We start from the raw sequence: 11,336 nt of genomic DNA, 5'->3' as shown, positions 1-11,336 counted from the left end.
ACATAATATTATAATTAAGAAAAAAACCAAAATTAATTTTCAACGTGAAAAGTGATTCCAACGCAATCTTTTATTACTGCAGCGCTGGTTATTGCAACCGTAAACTGCACAAAGTACCGGCGTAGAGGCTCACTCCCCGTTAATTCCTATTGACTCTAGTGTTAGCCTAGAGTGTGGTGACCCATCCAATATGGCGGTGACATTTCATGCATTCCAGTACGTCATTAGGCATCGAGATATATTATGTTCCCCATGAAGAGAGAGAGAAAAAAACTCTGATCTGATTGGGCGGCCGATCTGCTCTCTTGTAATTGGTCAGTCGTTCGGCTTTGTTCTCGGATATGTCCTGCCCCTTTAACCATATTGGGAATGCTAAAGTAAGTCCAAGGGGAATTAGTGCATGTTACAACGAGCCAATGGGCGTGAATCAGTGACGTCTATGTCTTGTGATGTCACAACACACATTTTCACTGAGGAGAGCTAGGGACCAAGCGTTACATGCGGCTAATGCTACTGCTAACAGGAGGAGGTAAGAGAAGCTGCGTTTCTGCGGACTTTGAATTTGTGCACACAGAAGTGACTAAACAGGCCCTTTTATGTAGAATGGTGAGGAACAACAGGAGATGTTAAACATGTCTAGAACACATTGACACTAAGTTGGTCATGATCACATAAAAAGGGTCTCGAGGAAGTATGTTGAAATAAAAAGCTTGAAAATGCAAAATATGGGTAATTCAAAAAAATATGTCCGACTTCCTGTTGGGTTTTGACTGTGAGTGTGAGGATTTTATGTTGGTGCTGACATGGTTAATATAAAAAATGTTGTGCATAACACACTGATGCTGAGTTTGTAATAATTGGATGAACCCCATAAAAAGCAAATTTGAAACATTTTTCTTGTATTCAAAAAAATATGGCGGACTTTCAGTAGTCTAATGTTTTGACAAAAGGTGGCGCTGTGACAAGATGGGTAACAACCACAACAACTGCTGAAAACGAGGGAGGGGAAGAAAGACTGCAGTTTGAGAGCAAAGATGACTAGGGGTAAAATGGACTTAATTTATTCTTTAATGCACAGTGACAAAAAATGACACAGTATGACTGTCAAGTAGCCTACACGTGTTGGTAAAAATCTTGATTTGATTTGATCATGACTGGGTATATTTTTTTCTATTAATGGAGCCAAGTCGCTTGTTTTGGTCTTTTTCTATCCACCTGGTTTCTCTCAGTCTGTCTGTCTTGTTAACTAAGCACGCAGTGCCCTTACCGGCTCTGATATCTTGAGTCTTAAAACATGTTTCCTCGATTTATCTCTCCTTTGCATCTCTCAATAAACCTCTGGTGGGAGGGACTGAGAAGCAAGTAAAGGAGGAAGTAGGCTGGACCCTTGAAGTGCAGAGGACGTTGTGTTTCCGGGTCTCTCCGGTGCTACAGTTGAAAGAGTGACCGTGTTAACTTGTGACTATACACCGAATGCCTCCGTAGCTGACGTCATTACAATGCGTCTATGTGTAGATTTTCATTAAATACACATCTGATCTTTATCATTTGGCGTAAAACAAAAGTAGACAACGAGACACTCGCAAGAAATCTTCCAAATCTGTGTTGATGACGTCACCCAGCGTCGCATTTGGCCAAGAGTCACCAGTTAACACGGTCACGCTTTACACCATTACACCGGCTCTGTCACAGTTAGCTGTGTGTGCTAACGTTGTAGGTTATCAGAGTAATGTCAGAAAAGACCTAAGATCTATTTTCACTCTTCATTCAGACACAACGCTTGTTGGAAACAGCCGTTAAAAACCACAGAAGAAGAATATTTGTGTATAATGTCCGGGTTTAAAGAACCAACAGGACAAACAACAACATGTGGACACGACGAGCAGCTCCACCGACACACTCAACTGCTGCATGGGATTCTAACAGCTGAAATCAAGCTGCACAGAGCAGGTAGGTTTTCTTTCCACTGCTGGAAACGAGTTTCAGGGAGCAGAGCCTTTAGCTAACATCCATAGACAAACACAGAGTCACAGTGTTAGCTGCAGCTAGCTCCTGCTAACAACAACATCTGGACTTCAACTGTCTTTAGTCTGGACCTACTGGACTTCAACTGTCTTTAGTCTGGACCTACTGGACTTAAACTGTCTTTAGTCTGGACCTACTGGACTTAAACTGCCTTTAGTCTGGACCTACTGGACTTAAACTGTCTTTAGTCTGGACCTGCTGGACTTAAACTGTCTTTAGTCTGGACCTACTAGACTTAAACTCTCTTTAGTCTGGACCTACTGGACTTAAACTGTCTTTAGTCTGGACTTAAACTGTCTTTAGTCTGGACCTGCTGGACTTAAACTGTCTTTAGTCTGGACCTACTGGACTTAAACTCTCTTTAGTCTGGACTTAAACTGTCTTTAGTCTGGACCTACTGGACTTAAACTGTCTTTAGTCTGGACCTGCTGGACTTAAACTGTCTTTAGTTTGGACCTGCTGGACTTAAACTGTCTTTAGTCTGGACTTAAACTGTCTTTAGTCTGGACCTACTGGACTTAAACTCTCTTTAGTCTGGACCTACTGGACTTAAACTGTCTTTAGTCTGGACCTACTGGACTTAAACTATCTTTAGTCTGGACCTACTGGACTTAAACTCTCTTTAGTCTGGACCTGCTGGACTTAAACTGTCTTTAGTCTGGACCTACTGGACTTAAACTATCTTTAGTCTGGACCTGCTGGACTTAAACTGTCTTTAGTCTGGACCTGCTGGACTTAAACTTTCTTTAGTCTGGACCTACTGGACTTAAACTATCTTTAGTCTGGACCTACTGGACTTAAACTGTCTTTAGTCTGGACCTACTGGACTTAAACTCTCTTTAGTCTGGACCTACTGGACTTAAACTGTCTTTAGTCTGGACCTACTGGACTTAAACTCTCTTTAGTCTGGACTTAAACTGTCTTTAGTCTGGACCTACTGGACTTAAACTGTCTTTAGTCTGGACCTGCTGGACTTAAACTGTCTTTAGTCTGGACCTGCTGGACTTAAACTCTCTTTAGTCTGGACCTACTGGACTTAAACTATCTTTAGTCTGGACCTACTGGACTTAAACTGTCTTTAGTCTGGACCTACTGGACTTAAACTGTCTTTAGTCTGGACCTACTGGACTTAAACTGTCTTTAGTCTGGACCTACTGGACTTAAACTGTCTGTAGTCTGGACCTACTGGACTTACACTTATTTTAATTGTGAAGTTAGTTGATTTTAGAAAAATGTGTTTGATAAGAGTTTTCAGATTTGATCCTTTTGAACTTTAAACTCTGAATGTTTGTTGTCCAGTTGGTTTAAACATTCAGAAATCCGTCTCGTGTGATTGGTGCATTAAGGTAAGCACCGTCAGTAAGCTCAGCCGTCATCACGTCTTTGTGCGCTCAGATTGATTCTGTGATGGTGGAAGTGATCACCATCAGTGTCTCAGGCCCCGCCCACACGTAGCCGGTATCTCACAAAACAAAGATACTTGTCTACGTTTTGGCCTCTCGTCCTTCTCAGCATCAAAAACGAAGCTTTTAAAAACCTCCGACCAAAGTGAAGATTTGTGAATTCTCCGTTTATGCGTTTGCATGTGGACGTCATTAACCGGGGTTTTGCATTTCGACACGTCACTGCCTGCGACAACACATATGCGACCTGTGTTTACATTCAGAAACAGTATGGACGCCCTCACAGCGGGTTTGGTGCTGTTGTTTGTCCAGGCGCTTTTTTCTTGTTTGTTTTTACGAGCCCAGATACGACTCCATGTTCAAGAACACAGGCAAAGGACGACATTAAGGACGGTTATTTTAAGTGACGTCAAGAGACAGAAGCTTGATCTGATTGGAACTACTGCCACCTAAAGGTCTGGCATGCTTATAAATGTGCTTAAAACACACACGTGTGGATGAAGGTAAAAACTAAACTAAAAACGAGGTTGTGTGTCCGTGAGTTTTTTTCGAGACAAAGGGGGCAGGATATTTGTTTTTACAAAAACCCGGCTATGTGTGGACAAGGCACAGTCTGTGACCGGAGTGTCCGCTCAGCGAGAGCTCCACACACAGTCATCTGTACTCAGCGGCTGGCTCCGCTGAAACCATCAGTTCTCTGTTACGAGCTCCACTGATGGTACAGAGAGGGGTCACCGATTAAAGATGAAACGCCACAGGGGCGTAAATGGAGATCTGTGGAGAGTTCGGGCGAGCTGAAGAACTCCTGCTGCTAAGAGAGTCCAGAATGAAATGAGAAATAATCTCATATAATGTGGGCTGGATGACCTAGCGGTTATGTCTCACATCCTACGTGCAGAAGCTGTGATGGTCCTCGCGGTGGCCTTGGGTTGGAAGCTGACCTCGGCCCTTTGACACCCCGCTCTCTCCTCCAAACATGTCCTGTCTCTCTTCAGCTGTCCTGTCCAATAAAGGCTCAAACAAGGGAAACAAGGTACTGAGTGTCCTGTAGAGATGGACCAGGAGCGAGCGAGGCATTGCATCAAAGTGGAGGGCGAGACAGAGTCCAGTGTTGCAGCCTTGTGTCTCCTGGATTAGAGAGGGGGGTCCCTGTGGGGCCTGATGTGCTGGGCTCATCCTAACCTGGAGTCACATGGGATGCTGTCAGGATTGAACCATTGAGTGATGAAGCCAGAGTGGAAGTGGTTGGCTTCAGTAGATTAGATTAAATTTGTTTGTAGAGGCCAGAACTAGTACATTGGAATATGTGTGTCAGCTCTGCAAACAGGAAACACATGACATTATGAAGATGAGAGTAGAGACACGATACAGTGACATCTGTGACATCTGTGACTGCACCTCACATGTTGTTTTCAGGTGAGAGGAGTGCTCTTTCATGTCCTCAGCTGTCCATGTAGTCGGTGAGGAGAGGCTACAGGGTGGTGCCTTGCTCTCTGCCCTGTGCTGTCTCAGGTTGGAGCCTGATTTCTTCCACCTGAACAGAGCAGGGTGCTGTGTGTCCCTCTGGGTGCTCTGTGGACAGTGTGTCCATGTAGAGGTTGGACCCAACCATTCTCTCTGTCTCTGCCTGATCTATGTCTCTGCAGCGTCTGAAAGGCCACAGATCTGTGTGTGTGTCTGCCGAAAGGTGTGTGTAAAGGGAGTGTGAGAGAGAGAAAACAGCGCACCCTGAAAGCTCGCTCACCTGGAACTCACACACAACTGACGAGTGAGGTGATCTCCGTGGATGTCCTTTCTTTACAGGACGGAACGAGACGTGAACTTTACGAGGGGTATCTCCGGACGTCTCCAGACGACGTGTGAAAGAGAGTGAACAAGGGGAGACAACTGGTTTTATCCAGATTGTTTTAACTTTGTTATTCTGGCTGGACCCCAGAATTACAAAGGACCCCAACAACAGGATCCTTTTGCAGGTGGCTGTTGGTACTCCAAGCTCTGTCAGCTTCCCAGTCGCCTCCCCAGTCAGTTTCCCCAGTCAGCTTCCCCAGTCAGCTTCCCCAGTCAGCTTCCCCAGTCAGCTTCCCCAGTCAGCTTCCCCAGTCAGTTTCCCCAGTCAGCTTCCCAGTCAGCTTCCCAGTCAGCTTCCCCAGTCAGAGTCACAACAGTTCCTCTTCTTGTCTGTATAATGTTTGTGTCGTCTCCTTTTTAATATGGCTTTGTATGTCAGCTGTTATAAATGTCCTATGTTAAAAGGTTCCTGAGTGTTACAGTCTATGGTGTTGACATGTACAGGAGCGCGGTAGCCTCTGTCAGTCTTCGTTGTGTTAAAGCATCCTCAAGTTGAATGTATGATGCTTTCATGAAGAAGTACGTTAGGCTCTCCGTGAACATGTTTAAATGATTGTTTGTTCGGTATTAGCATCGCGGTTAGTGCATCTTTCATCATTTCATATACTTAAGTTAAGCTAGCGCTGATGCTAACTCGTGACTATCAGGTCATGTGATTCATAGTGTTTGCGATCTCTTGTAATTCCCAGAATAGCATCATCATCATTCATATCAGTGGTGCTGGGGAGGACACCAGCCCAGGTCATGGGGACTTCAAACAGCTTCAGACAGCTAGGCCAAACGGCCCCCGTCATTCTCTCATTCCTCGAATGTACTGAATGAAAAAGCCTCATGAGAGACGAATGAAGCAGAAATATTTCTGTTGCCAAATCTTTCCTGAGAGCCCGTCTAATTAATATTTTCATTGTGAAATGGATTCAATGCAAATGAAATGTCCTTTTCTTCTTTTCTGAGTGATCGTTGTCGGAGTGCTTTTGAAGACGTCGCTCGTCAGGCATGAAGGGACTCTCATGGAGGAGATGTGTTGTGCAGTTATTTCTTCTAGGTGTAATCTCATTAGGTTTTTACAACTCTTCAAATTTTGTTCCGTGTTGAGAAAACAGCCGACTTGCACACAGGAACTCTTTTCACACTTTGGGAATTCTCTTGAGAATTCCTCTCGGACCAATAGGAGCGGAGTGACGCTGCATGGTGCATAGCGTCTGCACGCCACCTCTACCATCTCATGCACATAATTAAACGGCTGCGTTCAGTCCATTGGACCACACATATCATTGATATAAAGTTATTGTCATTATAACGTCATGTCGTGGACTACTCCACTACTCCCACATTGTTTTTTATGTTATATCTTACCCTGCTGACGGCTGAAAAGTTCACCACAGTGGACGACAGCAGGGGCAGTTTCTAGACATATTTTAAATGGAGCACAGTTTATCTTACACGGTTACACAGGATCACAGCGTCTGCAGGTAAAATATGTCAAATTGGTTTGCCAAGTGTGGCGAACTTAAGCACTGCTAGCACCACCAGGCTTCAGTCCTCCTTCCAGGTTAATGTCCACTTTGCTGAATTTCTGAAAGATTGATGACGAAGGGCCAAGCAACTTCATTTTTTCTTTGAAGACGTCTTGAATGAAAGCCGTAACATTTAGAGGTGAATTTTAACATTTCTTTGATTTTTGTTTACTGTGTCCTACAGATGTCCAGCAGCTGTTGGTGAATAAAGAAGAGCTTCAGCCTGAGCAGCAGGAGTGGAGCCACATTCTGGACCAGGAGGACACTAAGCCCCAACACATTAAAGAAGAACATGAGGAGGAGTGGAGCAGTCAGGAGGAGGCTGATACCTCTGACTTCCCCTTTAACCTCATCATTGTGAAGAGTGAAGATGAGGAAGAGAAACCTCAGTCCTCACAGCTTCATCACAGACAAACTGAACAGATGGAAACAGGAGCTGATGGAGAGGACTGTGGAGGAGCAGAACCAGAGAGGGACTCAGACTCAGAGCAACATTTATTACCAGAGATTGAGGTCAAGATTGAACAGTGTTCTGAAGATGAGACTGAAGACAGGGTTGATTGGAAGGAGACCAGAGAACAGGAGTCACATAGAAACTCTTTTGAAAACTCTGAAGATCAGGGACTGAGTGATAAGAAATCACATAGCTGCTCTGAGTGTGGTAAAACATTCAGAAAGAAACCGGATCTAACCAGACACATTAGAATTCACACGGGAGAGAAACCCTTCAGTTGCTCTGTTTGCAGTGAGCATTTTAACCAACAAGGGCATCTGTCCAAACACATGAGAATTCACACTGGAGAGAAACCCTTCAGCTGCTCTGATTGTGGTAAAAGTTTTAACCAAAAATGGGATCTGTCCAGACATATGTTGGTTCACACAGGAGAGAAACCCTACAGCTGCTCTGAGTGCACTAAAAGCTTTAATCAAAAATGTGATTTAACAAAACACATGAGAGGTCACACGGGAGAGAAACCCTTCAGCTGCGCTTTCTGCAGTTTAAGATTTAGGCAAAAAGGGAATCTGAACACTCACATGTTGGTCCACACAGGACAGAAATCATCCAGCTACCGAAAAACAGGAGCAGGAACTGATCGAGAAAACTGTCGAGAAGCAGGACCAGCCAGGGACTCGGATTCAGAGAGACGTTTACAACCACAGACTGAGGTCAAGACTGAATACAGCGCCGAAGACCGAGAAGATGATTGGAAGGGGACAAGAGGACATCAGGCAGGTTTAACCTCACATAGCTGCTCAGACTGTGGTAAAATATTCAAAAGAAAACTGGACCTGACCCGACACACAAGAATTCACACAGGGGAGAAACCTTTCTGCTGCTCGATTTGCAGTAAAAGGTTTAGCTTAAAAGGAAATCTGACCAAACACATGTTGGTTCATACAGAAGAGAAACCCTTCAGCTGCCCAAACTGCGACAAAAGATTTAATCATAAGTCCTCCCTGACACTTCACATGTGTAGCTAGGTCAGCCTCTTTTGGACATTGCACCAGATATCACATCTGGTTTTAGATGACGTGTTCAAGTGAACCTTTCACACTAACTTGTTTTCACTTTTCCTCAATTCAAACGTGTACATAAAACACATAAAAAAGACACAGTGACAAACTAACAATAAATTATACAAAAGAGCTTGCTTATAGAGAAGGACCTAAAATAAGAAACTAGTGTTAAACAGACTGATAAGTAATCATAAAGACTGGATACAAATACAATCAAATAAAAGTAATTGAAAATGTAAAAAGCTGAAGAGCATTCGGTCTGATCATTCAGTCATCTGATCGCAGAGGGGATGAAAGGTTCCAATGATGGTTAGGTTTATAGACAATGATGTTGTGATGGCAACAGAGACAATTCACTTCTAAGAAGATGACCAGTAGAAGCTCAAACACTCCGCTGTCCTGAGAGCTGTCCTTCACTGAGAGGCTGAAGCAGATAACAGACTCACAGGTCTGACTGAGAAACAACTCTCTGTTGCTTCCTCTTTACAGACTCAGTGTTTACACCGAATTGAAGTTCCCTCACACGTCCCCAAACATGTGCATGCACATCCACTTCATCATTTGAAAGGATGCCCTCTACAGGGTCTCTCTCTAGTATCTAAACTAGATCAGTTCCTTGGTTTTAGAAACAATTCTAAAAAGTTGTTAAATAAATAAATAATAAAATCAGGTAGTGCCTGGAGGAGGGCGAGCGGAGGGCGGTGTGATCAGAACGTCTGAGCAGGTAGCTGCCCTCCTCAGTGCTCCTGCAAGCGACAGTGTACATGATGAAGAGGCGGGAAAGGAAGCACCCTTATGGAGAGCTGACAGAAACTGTGAGGGAGTCTGACCAATGGCTGTTTACAGATACTCAGCTCACAGCTCACTGTTATCACAAGTTGTGATCCTCCACACCTCTACCTGTCTGGTAGGCAAATGAAAGTGGATCAACCTTTCACAGGGAGCTGAGCCAATCAAAAAAAGCCAATAGAGAACACGATTCAAAGTGTTTTTGTCATTCATGAAGTCCCGCTGGTTTAAAATGATCGAGATGCTTACGAGCAGGGAAGTTTGGGATGATCTCCACTGTGGAAGATTTCCAGGATGCAGGACTAGAATGACACTCCAGTGACTTCTGGACGATACTGTGGAGAAAACATCCATCAGTAAACCCCACGAGGACAGAAAGCAGGAGACAGGCTCTACCTCGATCAGTTTGAGTAAACGGTAAATTCAGACAGTCCTGAGAGGAAGGATTTCACACCCTCATGAAGCCTGGCCTGGCCATTTGCAGAAAGACCTCGGTGCTCAGTCACATCCCTGAAAACCAGCTGAGACCTACGCTCCCTGCTAAGAGACTGAACATGGTTGATCATAACGTTGAAAGAATGAAATGCTGTGATTGCTCAAAGGGAAATATGAAGCAGAATAGTCCTTGAGTGGTTTCAATTCAGACAGCTCCTGCTGACACTCCTCTTTAATGTGCCACTGTCAGACGTAAAGTGACCAGTGATTATGTGAATGATAATTCTACTGTAGACGTTCAGGTGAATATGTAGTTAGCATGTGATCAGTCAGAAAGTCTGTTGTTCTTAGAATCATTCAAGTCTGTCCTCACTAACTGTTTTCTGTTCACCTGTATTTCTGAGTGTTACTCTTTGACTTGTGTCGACCCACTTGGTCTCAATCATTTCTTCAGGTCATAATATTTATTAAGGTATAATAACTATGTTGTGGATATTTGTACAAAAAGGCCACTGATGCACCATGGGAAAAACAAGTCTCTGTGGGTGTTTTAAAAACAAAAGGTCAAAGGAAATGGAGGCCAATCACAGCTCTTACTGCCTCTCATGCACAGGCCCACCCAGGTGCATGCTGGTCCTCTACCAGCCTTCTTACCTGTATAACCTCAGGTGTCCTCAGTGTCACCCAAATACAGAATAAATATAAAACACATATTTAACTTCTTTAACGTTTATAATTATAAACTATTTAAAAAAGAACAAATAAATAGCTCCTACACTCAGGCCCCTCGTGAAATGAGATTTATCTTTACAGGAGCTGACTGAAAATCTGAAAATCAACAATAGTCTTGATACTTTCTCTCTCTCTCACACACACACACACCTCTGCTCGTCCATATTTAATGTAAATGTCACACACCAAGATGATATTGACCAAAAATGGACTTAAAACTAACAAAGAGCACGGGCCAGTCATTGTCAACAATGAATACTGTTGGCACCATAGACTGAATGGCTGAAATGTCCACACCAATATTAAAGGTGAAGGGAAAGCAGTGGCACACGAAGGGTTAACTCATTTCCCACTCCAGCAACGCTTCCCAAATACATCTCTGTTTTTTGATTGGCTCAGCTCCCTGTAGGTCGACACTGTTAGCGTGCGACACGTCTGACGATGTGGAACAAGAGAAGAAAGATGGAAGACATTCGAAGATGTTCTGTGAAACAAAGTGTGAGTCAAAGACTGCTGCTAATAAATGCAAACATTGTGTCCATCCGTTTCCTCTTTATAGAGATTGATTTGTTGAGATATCAGGAGCAACACGTATATCAGAGCAGCAGGTGAACTTGAACCAGCACATGGTGATTCATTTCAAGTGTCAGCTCGTTGTAATATTAAATAAAGAAGACCTGGTGAATACTTCTCTTCTAGATTTTATGTATCATGTTATTGAGGAGCCCCGCTCAGATAGCTCACCAGGAGATATTCAGATCTCTGTGTAAACTGGACATGGTGCTATGCTGAATGTTTCGCTGCATATGTTTGACTGCTTATGAACAGTTGGTAATCATTGTACAAAGTTAATATCAGGTTGGCATCATGTTTCATTTGGATGATCTGACCTGGTTGTAGTTGAGAGAGAGTCCAGCTGGAGTGACAGACCTCAACAAGGCCATAAGACTGTACATGTTGTTAAAATATTTGAATTACATGACGATGTATAATGATGAACTTTATGAATGTGATGTTGCCTGCCTGCACATGCAGTCATAGAGAGTGTTAAATTACATAATGTGTATTT

General features: G+C 43.5%; 1 protein-coding gene across 2 annotated transcripts; it reads left to right on the top strand.

Annotated features, from left to right (window-relative positions):
- The first annotated feature begins 987 nt into the window (after positions 1-987).
- On the top strand, positions 988-9,269 carry LOC306821227 (uncharacterized protein). 2 transcript variants are annotated; one of them, XM_079339521.1, is made up of 3 exons: positions 1,000-1,044; positions 1,772-1,950; positions 6,978-9,269. In XM_079339521.1, the coding sequence occupies exons 2-3, from the start codon at positions 1,830-1,832 to the stop codon at positions 8,273-8,275; spliced, it is 1,419 nt and encodes a 472-aa protein (XP_079195647.1). In that variant the 5' UTR covers positions 1,000-1,044; positions 1,772-1,829; the 3' UTR covers positions 8,276-9,269. The 2 variants fall into 2 exon arrangements, with proteins under 2 accessions (XP_079195648.1, XP_079195647.1); XM_079339522.1 differs by lacking the exon at positions 1,772-1,950 and having other exon boundaries at positions 988-1,044.
- Positions 9,270-11,336: the final 2,067 nt, after the last annotated feature.

This window comes from Symphodus melops, assembly GCF_947650265.1.
Source record: "Symphodus melops genome assembly, chromosome: 1".
Taxonomy (NCBI): domain Eukaryota; kingdom Metazoa; phylum Chordata; class Actinopteri; order Labriformes; family Labridae; genus Symphodus; species Symphodus melops.
This window is presented reverse-complemented; position numbering and strand designations above follow the sequence as displayed.